Raw genomic sequence first — 20,123 nt, 5'->3', positions numbered from 1 at the left:
ACTTGAAGAGCTATTTTCGCTCCCCTTGGATTTAGAAAGCTACTTGGATGGTACAGTATTTATAGACAGTGAACTGTTATAATCGTTTACTTACTTCTGTAGTAACGTTTACGTGCTTCTGTAGTAATGTACCGTGCAGTAACGTTGACTTGATCCACAGATCACTTGAAACAAGAGCTGGAGGACTACGTAAAAACGCTGCCTGTTCCTACATACGTATACCGTACCGAGAAGAGATCGGGCCTAATAAGAGCTAGACTGCTCGGGGCGAAGCACGTGAAGGGGCAAGTTATAACATTCTTGGATGCGCACTGCGAGTGCACCGAAGGCTGGCTGGAACCCTTACTCGCCAGAATCGCGGAGGACAGAACCACCGTTGTTTGTCCCATAATTGACGTAATTAGTGACGATTCGTTCGAATATATCCCAGCAAGCGACATGACGTGGGGCGGTTTCAATTGGAAACTGAATTTCAGATGGTAAAATACATTAATTATTTTCTAAATTAATTTTGTTTCTGAAGAATAAATGAACGGTTCACCTCGATAGAAAAATTGTGCGGAGATTTCTAAGCACTTCTAACGCAGAATCCTTGAACTTTTAAGGTACAGAGTAGCACCAAGAGAGATGGACAGAAGACTAGGAGACAGAACGGCCCCCCTGCGGACACCGACCATGGCCGGTGGGTTATTTGCTATTGATAAGGAGTACTTTTATGAACTAGGAGCGTACGACGAAGGCATGGACATTTGGGGCGGTGAAAATCTTGAGATGAGTTTCCGAGTGAGTACCTTTACATTGGTTGCAACGCAAGTCCATTAAAAAGTAATCGGTGAAATGTATACGTTCAACAGCGATCACGTTGATTAATGAATTGACCATTGTTCTCCAGGACAACATAGCTTTTATCAAAAGAACCTAAACACGTTATACTGTTTTTGTTTTCCCTTTTTCAGCTGCAATCCTCGTGAAAAGATTCATTTACTTGCAGTAAATTTGTTGTATTTTAAGTAGTAATTTAGTAATTATACTTAATACTAGAACTTCAAGTATCTAGCATATGGCTTAGTCCAAGGTTATATGCAATTGATTCCACCATATGTTCCGACGTCGAGCTAGTCCATAATTCTCTTGAAGTTTTAGTGTTAAGTGGTAATGGGATTCTGTAATTTAGTTGTTCAAAGACTAAAGGATTTGTGATTCCAATTAGAGGGTTTAACTGTGGACACTTCCATCTTCATTTGTGAAGTCATAAAGTACCTTATAGGTATGGCAATGCGGCGGGACGTTAGAAATCAGTCCGTGTTCACACGTCGGACACGTATTCCGAGACAAGAGTCCATATACATTCCCCGGTGGTGTCAGCAAAGTAGTACTACACAATGCGGCTAGGGTGGCCGAGGTCTGGATGGATGAGTGGAGAGATTTTTACTATGCCATGAACCCAGGTTAGATAAATAACGTGTATCATTTTTCATTTGTTTACTTTTGTCTTTGCATAACTCTCGAATTGTACTTTAGAAAAAAATATGCAATTGTTCTAATTTTTACAACGAGAAAGAGAGAGAGAGAGAAAGAGAGATTGGCCTCTCTGCCAGAGTACACAGAAGGTAAAGACTTGATTGAACAATAGATGCTTGTGTTCACACAGCGTCTATAAACACTAACATAGAATGCATTGGTATAGAATTAGAACATACTTACAAAACAACTGCGAGTATTTATGTATGCGTGACGGGTATCTGATACGAGCTACACTGTAATATCTTCAATATGAAGGAAAAAGTATACTAGAGCTATACTTTTATTTGAGTATAATCTTTTATTTAAGTAATAACTAGATTGCCGTATTTCTTAAAGTGTACTTTAAAGTCTATTGGAAAGATAAGCGCTTCCAGCACAGTGTTTATTACAGAAAACATTTATTACAGTCTTAATCCAAAATGTTCACAGTGAACTAAACGTTACATTATATTAACACCAGTAATTTTGTAGCTTCTTGAAATTCAGCTCTGTAAGATTAACGACAAACATTCTTTAGTATATTAACCAAATCGTTTGTGCATCTAATTTAGAGTTTTACATTAACAAGTGTATTGACACGTAAATGTATTTTGGATAACAAAACACTTTTTACTTGTGTGTGTGCGTGCGTACGTGTGACGTGGATTCTGGGATCTAGACGTGTTACAGCCAGCGATGAGATTTAATTTCCAGGAGTAAGATTGATTTTGTTGCATTTCGATATTATTATAATACTTCAATATAGTCTTAACCACTCATCCATCCAGCTGACTAACAGAATGAGTTTCCTTGCTTTTTTGTTTGATACATATTTGTAAGGCTACGTTATAGGTACCAGAGAGGTGAGGCGAAGATATCCGTCTGAGCAATTCCAAGTCTAGTGTTTTTATTAGCTCTTTTTTTTTCTTGTGATTGTGTTATGAACTGTAATTGCTAACATACTAACAGAACTGAGTTGGTTAGATATGGATGTGTGGTGGGACATTGGAGATCGCAACGTGCTCGCACGTCGGTCATGTATTCCGTAAAGCAACACCGTATACGTTTCCTGGTGGTACCAGCAAGATAGTGAACCACAACAATGCGCGACTCGCTGAGGTCTGGTTGGACCAATGGAAGTACTTCTATTACAACATTAATCCAGGTAGCACTAACAACCCAGCAATTTCTGGAAAAAAGAAACCAAGCAAAATGAACAAACTGCAATGTCGCTGCTGAGCCCCTATATACGCCTCTTTATGTATTCTTTCCGGCTTATTTGTTTCTTCGTGCATGTGTCTTTTCTTTTTCTGTTTGGGAGATTGGTTGGAATGCTTTTATAAGTTGTGTACACGACGGAAAATTCTTGTAGCCAAGTACCAGCTACATGTATATCAGATACCCGTTAATGTTGTTCGCACAAAGACAATGTCTGAAACGTCCCTTTTATTTGACGCCTATTGTTCAGCCTAGGAGAGAAATGTATTTTATGTACATGTAAACAGAAGGCAGTCCTCTACGTTTATGTGTTTTTGAACTCGAGATCTTGATACAAGTTGCGGTACAATAGCTCAGTTCTTTCAATCAGCAAGCATTTACAGCATTAATACACTACACGTTGCAATTCCTTTATGTTGGCACATGTTTCTGACACACTCTACCTTTCAGTGGACAATTATCCATGCAAAGCACAATACTACGTCACACAAGAACCAGAGGATTTTAATTTAAACATATTGAGATACACGTTTTAATTATAGGAGCTCGAAACGTAGCTGTTGGAGATGTGTCTGAACGATTGAAGTTGAGAGAACGTTTGAAGTGCAAGAGCTTCAGGTGGTATTTAGAGAACATTTACCCTGAGTCTCCGATGCCGTTGGATTATTACTATTTGGGTGACGTGCAAAACGATGACACGCTAACTTGCTTAGATACTATGGGTAGGAGAACGGGAGAAAATGTTGGGATCAGTTATTGTCATAGATTGGGTGGTAATCAGGTTCGTCGGCAGACTTTGATCAGTATTTAAAAGCTGTATCTGTATTAATTCTATAATTATGTTAACATTAATTCCTTGTTCTCAGATATTTGCGTATACCAAACGACAACAAATAATGTCTGATGATATGTGCCTTGATGCAACTAGTCCCCAAGGTCCAGTCAAGATAGTCCGATGCCATGGTATGGGTGGAAATCAAGCATGGGTTTATAACGAAGAGGTAATAAAGCAGAAGAAACACAGATATATAGCCAAGTAGATATTGTATTGTATTGTAATATGATATTCATTATTTCGCAGACAAAAATGATCAAACACACGAATACGGGACACTGTTTGTCGAAACCGCGTTCCAACGACGCAGTACAGCCTGTTTTAGCACCGTGCGATTCCCATAACAGCGGCCAGAAATGGATAATGCGTAGTAAATTCAAGTGGCAAGCCAGCTAATATCAACTGAGTGTAACGACTGTATGTAACACTTGTTGACATATTTAATTACTATGAAGATTCGACAGTGAACAAGCTTCTACAAGATCAAGAGACGATAGTATTATATTCCGTAAAGTCCAATGTCATTTTAGATCGGTCCTCTGACTTTGTCCAGAAGTGATTGACCCGACGACAAAAAATTGACTTATACCTACAAACGAGAAATCGAAGTTGATGCTTTTAGTTGTATAAGATTTATTTACTGTTAATAGCAGTATCGTGTATTTACTGCCATTTGTCGTGGTATGCCTTGATTGATAATGCACAAGAACGTCGAAGAGGAGGAACAGAATAATTCCAACTGTGCGCGGTTGTACACGAGTGATACGAAAATACCGTCACGTACACGGATACTATTATTTTTCTTTCTTTTTTTTTGGAAGTGAACAATAGAGAGGAAAGCATATCAGACCACTGTTATAAATAAATGATTGTTGATACAAAAGAGAGACATATTTGATGATATGGGATGAGTGCAATGCTGGGATGACTGGAAGATATATCAGTGCATAAGAAACACGGATATGTTCGCGACGTAAGTGTCATTACAACCGAGTGAATGTCGGAGTGCAAGTGAAATCATTGTGACACTACTGATTGCAATCTAGGACTTATACTGTACAATTTTTCTAGCGATTAGGGAAGAGCACTGAATCTTTTTATACTGGTATTTCTAACAGTTCCTTGTTGCATCTTGTTCGTATGATTTAGTTTTTATTTTCTTTATATACGTGTTTTTCTTTATTTTTTGTTTTGTTTCGTTTGCTTTTCGAATGGATAAACATATGTACTTACACTTGAATTCGCCATAGTAATACGAGATTACATTCGCAAGATATCGTTAAGCATACGAAAAGAAGAAGCTATCGACTGTTATTCAATGTAATGTTATGTTTTTTACAGATTTTCTTGAATTCGAGACAGAACGTCTTCCGTATTTTATTAAAAAGCAAAATAACAAATATTTTTATGATGTCCTATCATCTTGCATAGTTGCGATTCTTAATGAATTTAGACTCTTTTTATCTCCTATGTACTAGAGGTGTGTGCTGAAAGATTTAAAGTGCAATATACTTGTTGAGTAAGTCTCAAGGAGAACAGTTTCCTGTAAGTAATGTAAAAATGTTGTTATCAGATTCTGGCGCCCTTCCCTTATATTGTAGTAGATTCAAGGTCATTTTTTCACGCTCTAAAGAGGAGAAAGAGAGAAAAAGTAAAAAGGCAGAAACAGTCGACAAACTAAGTAAAACATTTTTTTTTTATGAAAGAAAAAAATGTTGACTGGCTGTAATATTTCCATTCACGGTGGAGGAAAAATCTAGCCAATTCTGCAACCTTAAATAAGAAGCCACTGAACTACATTTATAATATTTAAAGTATCTTATACGACTCTAAAATTTCAATTTAGGAGAATTTTACTATCAAACAATATACTCAGTTTTATGTTACTTGAAGGAATGGTGATGGTGCAACGGATTATCGTTTACAGCTTAATTATACATGCTTAAATATTCATGCAAAACTATAGTATTTATTTTTGTACAGGTCGATCAATTTCTATTAAATCAATATATTATTTTCGAGTATACGTTTAATTAAGAATTGTACTAGCAAAATTTGTAGATATTTATTAGCTGTTCAAACTGATGAAGTAAGAATTAAATAAGTTCAGAGTAAGTTCATGAGCATAGAAGAGAAATAAAGTCAATAATTTGTAAACAAGTTTCTCTACTTTTAATTCATCACGTTGCGATAATGATTGTAATTATTTGTGAAAGTCACACTACATCATTAATTAATACGATTGTAAAAATTATATTGGAGCATATAAAATCACTTGTTTACATAGACTTGCGTTTCAGGGATTTTTAATTGTTAAGAAGATTATTTTGTATGTGTGAACATTTCGAAAATTTACGTTTTAAATATTTATATTTATGTACATATACAAAGACCATTTAAGTGAAATGAAAAGTGTGTTTCAACACTCGTACTTGAAAAGTAGCTTCTGAAAGTAATACATTTTCAAAGACAATAAAATAGTCCATGTATGTTCCATTAGGTTTTTCTCTATGCATATTGAAATGCATGTATATATCTAATCTCAATGATTAAATTAATACTTTCATACATTTTCTAAAGCCTTAACTTTTTAAGCACCATTTAGCTTAATTAATTTAAGGAAAACCATGCATGCCCACGTTCTATGAAATTTACATAATGAAAGTTACTTATTATTAACCGAATTATGTCCTAGAATAAAATACGCTATAGGTCGCTATAGAAATCGAGAAAAATGTAAATATACAACTAATGGTTTTTATGTGCCTCCAAAATAATTTCTAAATATACTATCACAGAGTCAAACGTCAAACTATGATTCTGATGTATTATATATTGAAATGCAACAAGTCTAATTAAACCTAAAAAAAGAATTGTATAAATGGTGTTACTCTTTTACTAAAATAACTTTGAGAAAATTCATCAATTTCTTTCATTTCGATCCATAGTAGAATATGTTTTAGATAAAAGTATAGTTTACGATTAAATAAAAAGATTCAAGGGACAGAATAAAAAGAGACCTTAGATATTTTTATAAGATGTTTATTATATTTACTTATTGTTCTTTAACTTCGCGCAATCTCCTAACAGCAGACCTAACAGATGCAGCTGCTGTTGTGGAGTAAACCCATGCCCCTCCAGCAACCGTCCTCTTGCAGCGTTTGCATGACCATATTCCAACAACACTGCGTTTCATTGCATCCTACAGAGAAAAAAGAAGTATAATATATACATAAAAAAATATAAAACCTTAATATGATGTACATATGGTGAAATTGAATATATTACCTTGCCACAAAATGTGCAGGTATATTTACTGTGTTGAGTAATTTCCATCTTCTTAACCATCTTCCTGAGTGAGGCACCATATCGGGTACCATATTTACCGGTGATTCCTACCTTCTTCGTGCGCTTTGCCTGAAAAGAAAGAGAGATAAATTATAGTACATTACAAGCTATACTAGAAATATTTATATGAACATGACACACACAGGTTATGTTAGTTACATTACTGTAACTGCTTTAGCTTTCTTATCCTATAATTAAGAAACAAATTAAAAGAACTGTCACAATAAGTTCTTATACTTGAAAATGATTATTGAGACGAAAATATAAGTAATAATACATGTCTCTGAAAATATACAAACATAACCTAAGATAACTAAAACATGTCATTAGATTATTTATAATTTACAAAATGTTTTAATATATATATCAACACTTGATCGATGAATAACTTTGTCACACCACACTTGATTTTATCAATATTTCAGTAAGATTCACGAGATATTTATCAATAATAACTCTTACCATTTTATATAATTATTCGGTACGTTCGTACGTTCTCAAAGGACCGGAAAAGGAGTAGAAGTAGAGTGAGCCACTAGCGAAACTCCGCGACTTTCGAAAATCAATTTATAGTATGTATACGCTGACAGACAAATGTATGTGCGTCTTATTGTTAATAAAGTAAATCGTTGTTGTAAAAATGGAAACCATATCAAATACTGGCTTATGTGTGAAAATAAAAGTACTATAAAACTCAATCCAAACGTCTTTTTATTCATAGATTTTTCTAAACCTTTTATCTTCAGTCCTACGCATTCTTTTCCCTTTAATGCCAGTGAAAAAGTTTTAACTCTGACATTTCATTGACTTAAACTACTTACTAATTGTATCAGGAGAACATGCGAGGAGGTATCACGAATTGCTTTGTTCGGCTTACGTTTAACTTGTACTACTGAAATTTCGAGTGTCAGGAGAACATGATAATCAGTGAGGAGGTATTCGAAACTTGTTTGTCCGACTTGTTGTTAAGTTATACTACTCGCGAGACATTTTACGAAAATTTCTGCTGAAATGTGAATATATGTACATAGAGCCTGCTGGGTTCGTTCTGTCTCTCTCGATCATTTCTCGGTCTTTTCCTAAAGCAACTACACGAAGGTGGATGCACAGTAGAATTGTGGGGATAGTAAGGTTCTTGAATTGGGAGAAGAAAAAGCTCTTGAATTGAGAGACAACTGCAATGTTTTTAGATGACCCTGCATTGCGTACATACTGGCAGCTCTTGTGAGGAATAAGTTTGTACAGCACTAATTGGTGCAGTGGCGAACGCTGAAGATGTTAGCCAAATTACCGACAGTCGATTTTGGCTAACAGTTTGAAAGTTTTGCCACTGCACCAATTGGCATTGTACACAGACCTCAAATTAAGATTCACTTTTTCTCCACAAGAGGCGTCATAGCCGCCTGAATGTGTACAATGCAGGGTCGCCAAAAAACATTAATTATGACAAAATTAGGGTATAAAAAAATAAACCAAGGCTACGGAATTGTTTACAAGAAACTACTGCATCGTTATCATATAAATAAACAAATGACAATATTACAAAACATAATTAAGTGCTCTATGAAGTTTGAATGACTATTACTTCAACTAATAATATTTTGTGTTCTAATTAAAAATTAAATTCGATGTGAAATTATAGTCATCGGCTTATTGTTGGTCGCACACGACTTATTCGCATTTGTAATTTCGCGCGCTTTGTTCTCCACAAACGTGTTATGGCTGCAATGAAACTTGCTATCGTATATTTGCTTGATTGGAGAAACGAGTGCTTCGAACAGTAAACTGGCGGGTGAGCGGCACCTCTTTTCGTCTTCCGTGGACATCACTGACCTAAAATGAAATAAAAAAATCAACCTAAAGTAACGGCAACACTGTATATATGTAGGTCATCAAGGTTACCGAATCCGAGAAGACGAAGATGAAATTTAAAGCCCGATCTTCACGACACGCGCCAATCACCGGAAATTGAAATGCAATGGCGTGCCGATGGAAAGCGCGAATTCAAATCGCGCGTTGTGAGAAAATCAACCCGCGCATTTATGTTCGTTTGCTTCCGACATCGGTGAAATATTATTTCGTGTACCCACAGTTCTCCATCCGACTACCGGGGAGAAAGGCTGAAGGCGTTGCCGACGTAAAAAGAGCAGAGCGTATAAAACTGCTTAATACGAGAAAGGCACGGTGAGTATGCAATTCACAGTCCGGTCGAAAAATTTTCACGGGCAGGTAAGCCGTAGCTGTGACCCGAATACATATGTACACCTGACCGTTAGATTTCGCGGAGGGTTGTACAGGCCTGGTATCAGGATCGCAGTTGGATCTTGGCCGCAACGTAGAAAGGATTGGCTGTGCAACGGCGCATGAGAACACTCGTTAAACCGGCCTGAAATGACGTAGCCAGTGGATCCCAGACCAGCGAGGCCCGTGCATGTTAAGTCAGTGTTGCTCGTAGACTGCGGTGCCTCCGAATTAAACAGCCTGTAGTGATTCACACTTGATCCCTTATCACTCCCATTAGCAGAACCGCTAATCGTGGCAAACACCGTGCAGAAGTGCGAGCGTGTCAATTGGTACGAGGGCGCCGGCTAACGATGGTCGTCAAAATCTACATATCGGGTATCAGCGGCAACAAGGAAGTGAGTGCGAAACAACTGCAGCCGAGCACCGCATAATGATATTTTGTCCGAGAGCGGAGAGCCAGAAAGAGAGAGAAAGTCTCTGTATGCGTGATGTGCGTGTAACCGCACGGCTCTGTGTGCGCGCGCGTACGTGTGCGACTCGAGGGAGAATGCCAGATTTACCGGGCACCTGAATTCTTACGATATTTCACGGCTATGTTGGATCGGGTTACATCGAGAGCCAACTGACCGTCGCATCGATTTAATCGCCGACATAACTGTCACCGGGAATCGTTATAAATCCGCGCAGTATGACCCCAACTTCGCACGGGACCCGGACACGGTTTTCGTGCGAGTCGATGCACTTGCTATCGCGGAAACGTATGTTAAACTCTCGGACAATGACCGAGGCCTTCCTTAACAAATTGAACGTGAAATGTATGCATCGCAGTTGGGCACGCTAAGATCAAGTGAAATTTTCAATACGATTGATTAATTCATGCGTACGGAATTGGACGTCGATTACCTATTGCAAACGTTACTTACTCATCGATCGTCAATTTCTGATGAGAAATATGAATCATTGATCGTCAATTCGCGATCGTCATTATTACGATTAATTTATATGTATAATATTAAATTTATACATGCAATACATTTAATAACAATTATTTTTATCAGATTAATTATTTTGAGTAATTTTTCGTAATAAGAAAACAATGGAAATATGCAGTATTCGTATTTAAATATTTATTTCATAAAGAATTTTAGCAGTTCGTCATTGATGACAACAATTAAAGTTTTTATTGTCTATTCAATTCACATTTGTTTTCCAGGTAAAAAAAAGACAACAGCGTGTCTTAATGATATTAGATAGTAAAAATGTAGAGTATGAAACGATTGATATAACAGAACCAGGAAAGGAAATGGAGAAGGAATTTATGCAGTCTAATAGCATTGCAAGAGATAGCAAGTACCCATTACCTCCACAGATATTTCATGAAGAAGAATATTGCGGGGTAATTATTGCCATATAAGCTAATACAGCTCTCTAAAATATAGTACCATATTCAAAAAGTCTATAAACTTCTAAGTTTCTGATTAGATCTATTAATAATCATAATGAATCATCTAATAGGATTATGAGGATTTCGATTTGGCAAATGAGATGGATGAATTGGAAGAGTTTTTAAAAGTGGCTCCTCCTGCTAGTGCAGCAGGTGCAGCTCAGAACAAAAACATTCAAGAAAATGGAAATACCACAAGTAGAGAGGTGAATTTCATGAAATTAATATTGTTTGATAGGTAGCAAGTATAAGTGTAATTTCACAAATTTCCAGTATCAATTGTTTTAGTCTTGTTTATTTACTTGTGTACTGCCCTTGCTACTAAATTTACACTGTCCGTATGTCCATACTAACTATTACACGTTTATGTGTTAGCCTTCCACAGATAAGGATGCAGTGGCTGTGCAGAATGAAAGGTAAGATATGTATATGTATCGATTGCATAATTATTTAATCATTCAGTTAAATTGGGTAATGACTATAACATCAAAGATATGTATGTGCACATGACGAGAATAGTAAGCTTTAAAAATAACAGTTTTTTCTTGGATGACTCAATCACTTCCTTCTTTTGCTATCTCAGCTTAGAGGAGAGGACGACTCTGCCAAATGAAAGTATACAGTCAGATGAATCTAAACCTGCAGAAAACGATGACGGGATAAATATTACAGCCGAGGAAGATACGGAACATCCAGACGAAAGCGCCGAAAAGAACGAAGAAAAATCGAATGATCAAGAAAAAGAAGAGTAGGTGGGAAATAAACCCATTTAATGGAGGGACGTTTCATACTTCCTTGAGATCCTTGGTTTTCTACCAATAAGGGTATTTTATAAAAGCTATATTTATCATGTTTCTAAGGCTGAGTGAAGGTACTGCCAGGAATGAACAGTATAAATGAAGTATAAACTGCACTTTTATAGAACTATTTTACATTGCAATTGAGTACGTTTTCGTCAAGAACTTTTTATAGGTCTAGCTAGAAAGGATATGAATTATTTTCATCCTACTTCATATCAGTAGTTAATACCTAATGTTTTTAATTCCTTATATTAATTACCTTGCATTGTTTATATAGTATTTTATTCTTTACTTTTAAATCGCAAGTTTTAACGATGCGCTAGGAGTAATAAATTTTTCAGTATTGAGTTATTCTCTCTTCTATCAGTTGCGAAAAGTATAACAATGAAATTTGGTAGATTTATCTGATTTGGAAATTGTTTCTCTGTAGTCAATTAAAGTTTTATATTGAAATATTATTTTCCTACTCTCGCATACAATTATTTCAATAGATTATCAGAAGTCTTCGTACGCTTATTTATAGGCCAAGATGTAAACTATTTACTTATCAGTTGTACTAAGACATGACTTCCGTAATATCGAGTCTAGAATATTTTATTCTTGTCTTCATAAAATTTTAGCTTCGTTCCTTTCGTTCTCTCAAGATTCTTATGGTAAAGGTTTCCCATTACACGATGAAAACAATATCGAACAGTACGGCACTCAGTTACGTATGAAATACAATTACTACAAAAGACGACACAAAATTAGTCATAGTAATAATATCATGCGCACGAAATCTATATTATGATCAAGTACATCCTAAATATACAAGAAATCGAGAGATCGAAATAATTCTCGACATTATTATTATTATTTCTAAGAACGTTAGGATTAATTTAAGACATTTCTTAGTTTTACATGACGTGTCTGCCAAAATTACGCATCAATCCGTTGAAATTAGATTTATAACGTTTCCATACTTGTTACGGATAATATAAATCAACAGGTATTCCAGGAAAATTAAAGGTAATACAAAGATAGATTAATTTGTAGGAACATTTTTTCATGCTACAAATATCTACTTACATTTAATTCAATTTACTAAACCGCTAAGAATATTAAACCCTTTTGCCGAAGGCCTACTTACGACTCGTTCCTAAAAGCGAAGGCCGATTAATCGTATTTGGTCCTACTTTGTTACCTAAACAGCTTGAGATTTTAATTATTTTACATATATAACGTTGACTTAACTGATCACATAGTAGGTGGGGATTAATCACGAACAAATTGTAGCTTTACGCAAATTGTTATGAACTGTTCTGTTACGAAGTGGAATAAAATATAGAACGCAAGATTCATCGTAACTGTGCACGAGATGATAAGCCTGAGTAATTTTAATATACCGTGTACCGCAGCTTGTTTGGATATCAGGTATTCGTTATAAACTAATTATAGAAGAGGATAAATAAGTAAAAAGCTTTACCTAAGTGAGTCAAAGTTGTCCACCATACACATATGTTGTTATTATAAAACACTGTGTCCGGAAATAATAGGTGTTGGACGTAAGCATTGAAGTTAATAAATTTTAACATGGTATATTCAAAATATATATTTGCGAGAACAATATTCATTATACATCATGTATATGAATCATGCTGATCATTGTTACATGCATATAAGACTTTACTAATAAATATCATAATAGAAGTTTAAGAAGCTGTTTAAGTATCTTTTATATACATAAATTTTATGTGTTCATGTAAACAAATTTTCATTCCAGAAATGCCTGTAATACACAGTGTGGTAAGTAATATATTACAAATATGCCAGCTTTTTTAATTCACTGTAATACATTCGTATATTCCTTTTTATATATAGATATGTATAAAATTTTGTACTTTCTTTTTTCACATAGTTAATAAATTACCGTGCTTCCTAGTTCTGTATCTACATTCGGTATTTGATAATCTAGCTAACATTGTACGTACAAATTATATTCATATATATTAATGATTGTTTTCAAAAATAAATATATGTTGTTCGTAAAAACAATGACTAAGTGACTAGAATTGTGATTTATAAATACAAAACATAAATATGCTTATATACAGTGGTCTTTGCATATCATGCTTCTTTTCAATTTCAAAATTTTCTATTCGCAGCTTTTTTTTCGTGTTAAGTTTTTTTCATCGTATTTTCAATAAATAAGAAGTGAAACTCAACTATAATTGTAAGTTGTACACATGTGAATGTAACACAAACTCTTCAAATATCTTTGCCTTGCATGTTTGCAGTCTCTCCTGCGATGAAACGAGAACATCCTGAAAACAATAATTTTCAACATGTTTTTGATGATACTTGTGCAAGATATTTATAAAATAATTAAACTCTAAATTGTTAAATAAATGACTATAATGAAACTATTGTTTTCAATAAATACTTTAAAACGTGGATAGTATGGCGAATTGGTATTTAAATTAGTCATTTTATTTTGTATAACGAAAGATTGACAAATAATTAATAAATTCGTATAGAAAATTTATTAAAATTTAATATGTATTTAAATTGTTTGTATTATCAAATTAAAGGGAAAATAGTTACATAGAAACAACATTTACTTTCACTTCGAAATAAACATAAAAAAAAGGCACATATCATTTTCATAAAGTTTGATTTATTTTAGACCATTTATGTTAAATAATAGTTATTCACTGTGCATATTGTATATGTATTTGTAAATGTATATACGTACAATATTCTTCTAGTGTACATTTATTATGACTCCAAAAACTATTTTTAAGTATTATGAAGTACCATGAAGGGATTACAATACAATAAGTGTACAAATATCTTTCGTAATAACAGACATTTATGTACACTGAAGTAATATAATATAATGCACTCATGTGATTTCTGAAATCACCATTTAGACTGCATAATGCAACCTTTTTTGTAGGCACGTTGCAAGGCAAATAGAGTTTTTTTACATGCTTCGAGACTCGGAAGTTTAAAGTTAAATTTTTATAATTGAATGTAAAAAGAAATCAATGCAAAGTATAACGTACTATAAAACGATACACAGTAATAATCCTGGACAATGTCATCATTGCATTGAAATATAAAATTTGCTACAAGTAAAAGCTGCATAATCGAAGGATTTGATCAATACAAATAGCGAAAAGTTTTCGTTAAGTATTTGTTTTGTTCACTATATTGTAATGAGTTCCTTCTGCAATAAAGCAGATATCTTTTTTGGTACATCGTATGAACTGAATAACAAAGTTGACATCTTATTAAATTAGTATTTCAACATTGAATCATATGACTTTTCCACGCAAACTGAACTTTTCCTTAATAAATACCGTAGTAAACAACATTCATAATTTGTTATGGTGTACGGTTGCTGTACAATTTATATAACAAAAAATGAGACTTAAGCTATTATTTGCACCTGTAAAAGGAGTGCGGAATCATACAGATTATATTTGTTTTAATTCATGATTAAAAATTGTGCTTTGTCTCATAGACAATTGAATAGTATGCTGTACTTTACATTTCTTATTGTAATTATATTACAGTATCAAAAGTCAATCAAATATTATGCTTATCTGACTCCATTAATTTGTAAGCATTGTAGCTCACATTACACAGCAATAATATTATGCTTATAAATTATCTGTTATTCATAATAACAAAAAAATGTAAACTGAGCAAATTACTGTGAATTCTTGTAATTTAAAACAATAAATTTGAACTTCTTAGGGTTTCTATCACACATGTTATTTTTACTGGAATAAACTATCAGTTCAAATTTTAGTCGTTTACGACTATGGCAAAGCATATTCCATTTTGTTTTAGATCTAACAATTATATGTGATTTACTTTTAACAATATCCGTTATCTATCATATCATTGCGTTCGAAATTCACAGTTTACAATATGCCAACTAAAAAATAAAAACAAGTTTTACTTGGTAGTATTATACTGAAAAAAATTGATAAACCGAATCCCGATTCATTTAGTTCGGTCAAGTAACAATAAACCACATTACTTACAGCAGGTCAGAATAATCGACTGCACGCACTCATGAGGGCAATCAATTATCCAGGCTTGATTTACAGCCTTAAATTAATTGCAGAAAATCAGCCTGCAGAAGGTATATTATGAATTTTAAAATGAAAGTTCATGATGAAGTGAAAAATGGAAAGTATGCTTTGAAAAATTTATAAAAAACGATGTCTCAGGTTTTATAATTGCATATTGCACGTATCTACGAGAACACAATATAATGCACTTAATAAATGTATATGTAGTAATAAATGCTTTAACTAAATTTGAAGGGCCACGTCTTATAGTATTGTCAAAGCTGCATACATTTTTCTATACGTTGCAAAAACACTTAACAACCTTATTTATAAAACATTCGATCTGCTTACCAAGGATACATTCAAACTACAGATAGAAGAAAATATATTTTAAGTTCGCACGTGGTAAGGATATTAGTACTTTAACGCGAAGTACGATTAAATAAAAGTCTTTACAATATTATGCAGATTTACTATCTATTAACTAGTTGACATTAAAACTTATTAAATAGACTTTGTACTAATGTTCTAAGTACCTACGCAGTTTCTTTAATTAAAAATTTAAAGAAATTATAGATTTTTTTAATTTACATTTATCAAATGCTAGTTCACAGAATAATAAAGAAATAATAATTAATTATGCATGGAATACACAAAATTCTAGTCTAACACAATTTATAGATATTAGCATTGGCAATACTATAACACATTTTTTGGTAATATTTTCCTATATAAAATATATTATTTCATGTCACGAAGCAGTATTCTATCTTCTGTGACTGATTTTCTGTTACTTTCTCTTTCTATAGTACGTACTAACTTATTGTACTAAAGACTAATAAAAATTAGTTAATCCGTACCAAAGTATTTCTGTCCAAAATGATTTGGGGCTACACTATGAATCTCCGATGTTAAAATCTTCATCTGTAAAAGGGAACACAGTTTCATAAAAAATATTAGCAACTATTTGAAAATTATAAATGTAACTTAATTTACGAACTGCTTACTTTTGTCCTGCTATGATAGTACTACATACATAATAATTTAGTTAATATAAGTGTCACGTCCCGTGGGTCTGGTATCTCTACCCATCAAAGCCAAAATTCATGCCACAACCAATAACCATATCCTAAATATTATAATAAAATTTAATAAAAATAAAATATTCGCAACTTGACTGAGATCGGCCGAACTTGACACTAACAATAAGATAGAAATGTCCATCCGTGGACGAACAACGTAAGAGAAGAACTGGCATGCGAATTGATACACGATACCAAGAAGCGGTAAGACCAGTATAAAAACCAGTATAAAAACACCGGAAGAGATTACGATCAGACAGATAATCATCTACGAGTAAAACAAATCGGATTAGAGATAAATATCGTACAAGAGACGAACGAATATACCCAAGCAAATACATCAAGATAACTGAGAGAACTAGTGAGTATTATTGTAAAACATAGTGTATGTTTTAGTGTAGTATGTATCGCTTGTACCAAAAATATCATTGTATATTGAACTTGGGCTAATCCATTAATACATTTCGTTAAATCCCTAAAAATACCAAACATTAGACAAAAGAAATTAAATAGTAATTATGCCAATTCTAGAAGGATCGCTGAATAACCTGATGCTATCTCTCCGCGATAAGACAATATTCCACTTCCCAAGGTTACTATTTATTCGTTCTGACCAATAAACACTAAAAGATAAATTAGCAATTTATTCATTAGATAAACAGGGACCCAAATGAATTTGACCTACAAATTCTAGATTAACCAAGCACACATGTAATAGATACCATAATAGAAATACTTTTTCGCAAATTCGAAGATTTCAATTATCGTCCACTGTCCATAACTTTTAATTTGGGTAGGCAGGATGAAAACTATTCCACCAAGCTATATAACTTATCAAATCTATGGATGTAACACTAGCAATAAAACCATCTGCACATTGTAAATCAATTGAAAACCAATTAAATGAAAAAAAGTTTGCTAGAACACAATTTTTATGGAAAGTAGTACATTTAAAAAACGAGCAGAAAGAAATAAGATTTTTAACATAATAGTAAGTGGCAATTAAATATTTATCATAGCATAACTTTATATGTTTTTGATTAACCAACACATTTAAACTAGTATATTATACTATATTACTGTAGTATACACACACTATATAGTATATTAATATTCATGTAGAAAACCTGAAAACGTTTATGCAACTTGCAATTATTATTTACTTGCCACTTGTAGAAACATTACCTTAGGAAAAGCTGTGACTAGAGATTTGGCTGCAATTGGTGTACAAAATAAATTTGATAAAATTATGTTTTCTTCTAGTACATGATGCTCCTTTAAGACAGCTATTGCTTTTATCACAGTATTCCCAGTACCTAAGATTAAGAAATTAAAATTACATAATGCTACACAGTGTGTGGCATGTATTATATTTTAAATGACTTTACTGTCCTGTACTTACTCATTATAGGATACATTAATAATACTTTTCTTTCAGATATATCATCTGGAAACTTTGCATAGACAACTCTAGCTTCATGAGTGTCTACATCACTTTCAACTAATATTTTTCCAATTCTTATGCTACGACAACAGTCCCTTAAACCCTTAAAAAGTATAAAAGAAATTAGTTATATAGTTATATAAAACAATATTATCTGACAGCTTAATTATACCTGTTCCATTGCTTCTCCACTTCTGACTATAGATACTCCGCAATTTCCTTTTTGGTACTTCAAACCATTATATTTGGCTCCTGTTGGTGTAGTAACTACACATTTTGAGAAGGGAAGCTGATTCAAGCTTTCTTCTATAACCAGCCTTATCTAAAAAATATATATATATGTATTACTATATTAATAATTTAACATGGATAATTCAGCAACAGTTTCAGTAAGTATACTTGTCAAATTTTTAATGACATCTAAAAACTTTTACACAAAATACAGAATCAGATATAAGTATGTTCGGATTAATTACATAAAATGTTCATCGATTCGAAATTTCGATAAAACGGGCATTGTTATTACAGAATGAGATACTTCTTACAAGTTTTAATGAATGAAATATCGTATCGGAATAGCGAGATAGCGTGGTTGATAATTTTTATTACTTAAAAAATACATGACTCACCAGTCGGTCCGCGTAAAATTTAAAGTCGCTCCTCGTGGTATTTCTGCAAATAAAGACAAGTCATGATGATTAATTTGTTTAATCGGAAATGAAAGACACGAGGCCGGCTCACCATGCCGGTCTGTCTACGTCTTTAAAAAAAAACATGTGTTTAACATGTTCTAAGTTCGTTTACTTACTTGTCCCGTAATATTGTTTGCAGTTCCTTCACCTGATTGTTGCACGGAAGAATCTTCAAATTCGGCCCGTACACGTCATTAACTTCGTTATTAGTGTCGTTTGATTTCTTCGTAACCGACGTTATTTCCGTGCTGCCCATCGTCGGTTCTTTCACGTGCAGACAATAGTTCCTGCAGGTTGATCGAACTATACAACTCCGCACGAGTAAAGCCAACGAGCGCAAATTGTATTTTAACGTGTGACAATTACCGAAGGTTTCGTTTCATAGAAACTACGTTACATAGAGGGCGATGGGTCAGACTCTCGGTCAACAATCATTAACGCGTCGCGTTAAAGAATGGCACTGCTGAGATGAAAATTCGACGATTCTGTTATCGTGTACATAATTCAAGGAACGCTAAATGTTGGAAAGGAAATTAATTGAAAGGAAATCGTTGATCATCAATTGTAACTGAATGAATAGTTTCTTAATCGCAGAGAGAAAATCAATGAATCTCTAATAGAATCGGTAATACAGAATTGCAGACAGAAATTTGCATCGTATGCAACATCTTTCCTAATCTGAGGTTTGTGTTCCCGGTAAACTGTGAACATCTCGCTATCTAAGAGTGGATGAGAGCAGCTGACAGTATTGGACAGCATTGGTCAGTATGGTAAGATTGCGACGGACAGGCGCAGGGGACTTATGGTGGGGGTAGTACTGAGGAGACACTGGCATGAAAGTCCATATTACATGCTACACGACGGTCAACGCCATCTGACGCGACGTAACGCGTTTAAATCGTATGCTTGTGATTCACGATGTTCTCATCGTGTAGCATGAGTCATGGATGCTATCCCCCACCCCAAATCCTCTGCGCCGGGCGTCGCAATCCGAGCACACTGACTAGCTGATACAGTTGACTCCTGTTAATAACCACATATTACTTCATTGTAAAACCATTAAAAAACAATATATCCTTTCATATTCATTATGACCGCCTGTTTTTTATTTGTAATCAAGGAACTATTTATTGGTAGTTTATCTGCCGTGGAATATTTTAGTATCTAGTATAACAAAAAATGGTATTGATATAACTACGCATTAATTAAATAAAAAAGTATAAAATGCACTGCGTCTACTGTAAAATAAAAACAGCCTTCCTAATAATGTTCGTTGCTGCAATTATGATTATCATAAGATGGTATATCATAAGATATACCAAATTAATATATTTTTTTAATTTTTGGGACAGTTAAGAATATGTACATGTTCCAAGTTAATTCTTTTATCGATTAAAAAGTAATAGTTTATTCACGAATAATGTTAGAAGCTTTTATAACCGATTA

The 20,123-nt window shown here is 33.8% G+C and overlaps 4 protein-coding genes across 12 annotated transcripts in view; 2 read left to right on the top strand and 2 right to left on the bottom strand.

Moving 5' to 3' along the window:
* Window positions 1-6,478, top strand: part of Pgant5 (polypeptide N-acetylgalactosaminyltransferase 5) — a 37,935-nt gene extending 31,457 nt beyond the window's left edge. For 2 of the 5 annotated variants that reach the window (XM_033467241.2, XM_033467242.2), the window contains exons 4-9: window positions 161-479; window positions 606-783; window positions 1,268-1,448; window positions 3,264-3,502; window positions 3,588-3,722; window positions 3,803-6,478. In XM_033467241.2, the coding sequence (XP_033323132.1) occupies window positions 161-479; window positions 606-783; window positions 1,268-1,448; window positions 3,264-3,502; window positions 3,588-3,722; window positions 3,803-3,952 (1,202 nt within the window). In that variant the 3' untranslated portion in view covers window positions 3,953-6,478. Of the gene's footprint in view, window positions 1-160; window positions 480-605; window positions 784-1,267; window positions 1,449-2,487; window positions 2,669-3,263; window positions 3,503-3,587; window positions 3,723-3,802 lie in introns of all 5 variants that reach the window. The other 3 variants (XR_004489828.2, XM_033467243.2, XM_033467244.2) reach the window with 3 other exon arrangements.
* Window positions 6,479-6,582: 104 nt separating this feature from the next.
* Window positions 6,583-7,502, bottom strand: RpL37A (ribosomal protein L37A). Its single transcript, XM_033467217.2, has 3 exons — window positions 7,367-7,502; window positions 6,845-6,973; window positions 6,583-6,758 (listed from the first exon to the last, which is right to left on the bottom strand). Exons 1-3 carry the CDS (start codon window positions 7,367-7,369, stop codon window positions 6,612-6,614), a joined length of 279 nt encoding a protein of 92 aa, XP_033323108.1. The 5' UTR covers window positions 7,370-7,502; the 3' UTR covers window positions 6,583-6,611.
* A 1,653-nt stretch (window positions 7,503-9,155) lies between these two features.
* On the top strand, window positions 9,156-13,090 carry LOC117218669 (SH3 domain-binding glutamic acid-rich protein homolog). Of its 3 annotated transcripts, XM_033467215.2 has the most exons (6): window positions 9,156-9,342; window positions 9,429-9,543; window positions 10,362-10,544; window positions 10,664-10,798; window positions 10,968-11,008; window positions 11,176-13,090. In XM_033467215.2, the coding sequence occupies exons 2-6, from the start codon at window positions 9,499-9,501 to the stop codon at window positions 11,342-11,344; spliced, it is 573 nt and encodes a 190-aa protein (XP_033323106.1). In that variant the 5' UTR covers window positions 9,156-9,342; window positions 9,429-9,498; the 3' UTR covers window positions 11,345-13,090. The 3 variants fall into 3 exon arrangements, with proteins under 3 accessions (XP_033323106.1, XP_033323105.1, XP_076383758.1); XM_033467214.2 differs by having other exon boundaries at window positions 9,157-9,543; XM_076527643.1 differs by lacking the exons at window positions 9,156-9,342; window positions 9,429-9,543 and adding an exon at window positions 9,567-9,906.
* On the bottom strand, window positions 12,969-19,171 carry kri (uracil phosphoribosyltransferase krishah). Of its 3 annotated transcripts, XR_013035258.1 has the most exons (8): window positions 18,794-19,166; window positions 18,615-18,657; window positions 18,158-18,307; window positions 17,944-18,088; window positions 17,727-17,857; window positions 16,467-16,588; window positions 16,320-16,383; window positions 13,679-13,695 (listed from the first exon to the last, which is right to left on the bottom strand). XR_013035258.1 is itself a non-coding variant. In XM_033467213.2 (7 exons), the coding sequence occupies exons 1-7, from the start codon at window positions 18,931-18,933 to the stop codon at window positions 13,640-13,642; spliced, it is 729 nt and encodes a 242-aa protein (XP_033323104.1). In that variant the 5' UTR covers window positions 18,934-19,171; the 3' UTR covers window positions 12,969-13,639. The 3 variants fall into 3 exon arrangements, 1 of the variants encoding a protein (XP_033323104.1); XM_033467213.2 differs by lacking the exon at window positions 16,467-16,588 and having other exon boundaries at window positions 12,969-13,695; window positions 18,794-19,171; XR_004489818.2 differs by lacking the exon at window positions 13,679-13,695 and having other exon boundaries at window positions 14,029-16,383.
* Window positions 19,172-20,123: the final 952 nt, after the last annotated feature.

The sequence above is a fragment of the Megalopta genalis genome, chromosome 1 (assembly GCF_051020955.1).
Source record: "Megalopta genalis isolate 19385.01 chromosome 1, iyMegGena1_principal, whole genome shotgun sequence".
NCBI lineage: Eukaryota > Metazoa > Arthropoda > Insecta > Hymenoptera > Halictidae > Megalopta > Megalopta genalis.
This window is presented reverse-complemented; position numbering and strand designations above follow the sequence as displayed.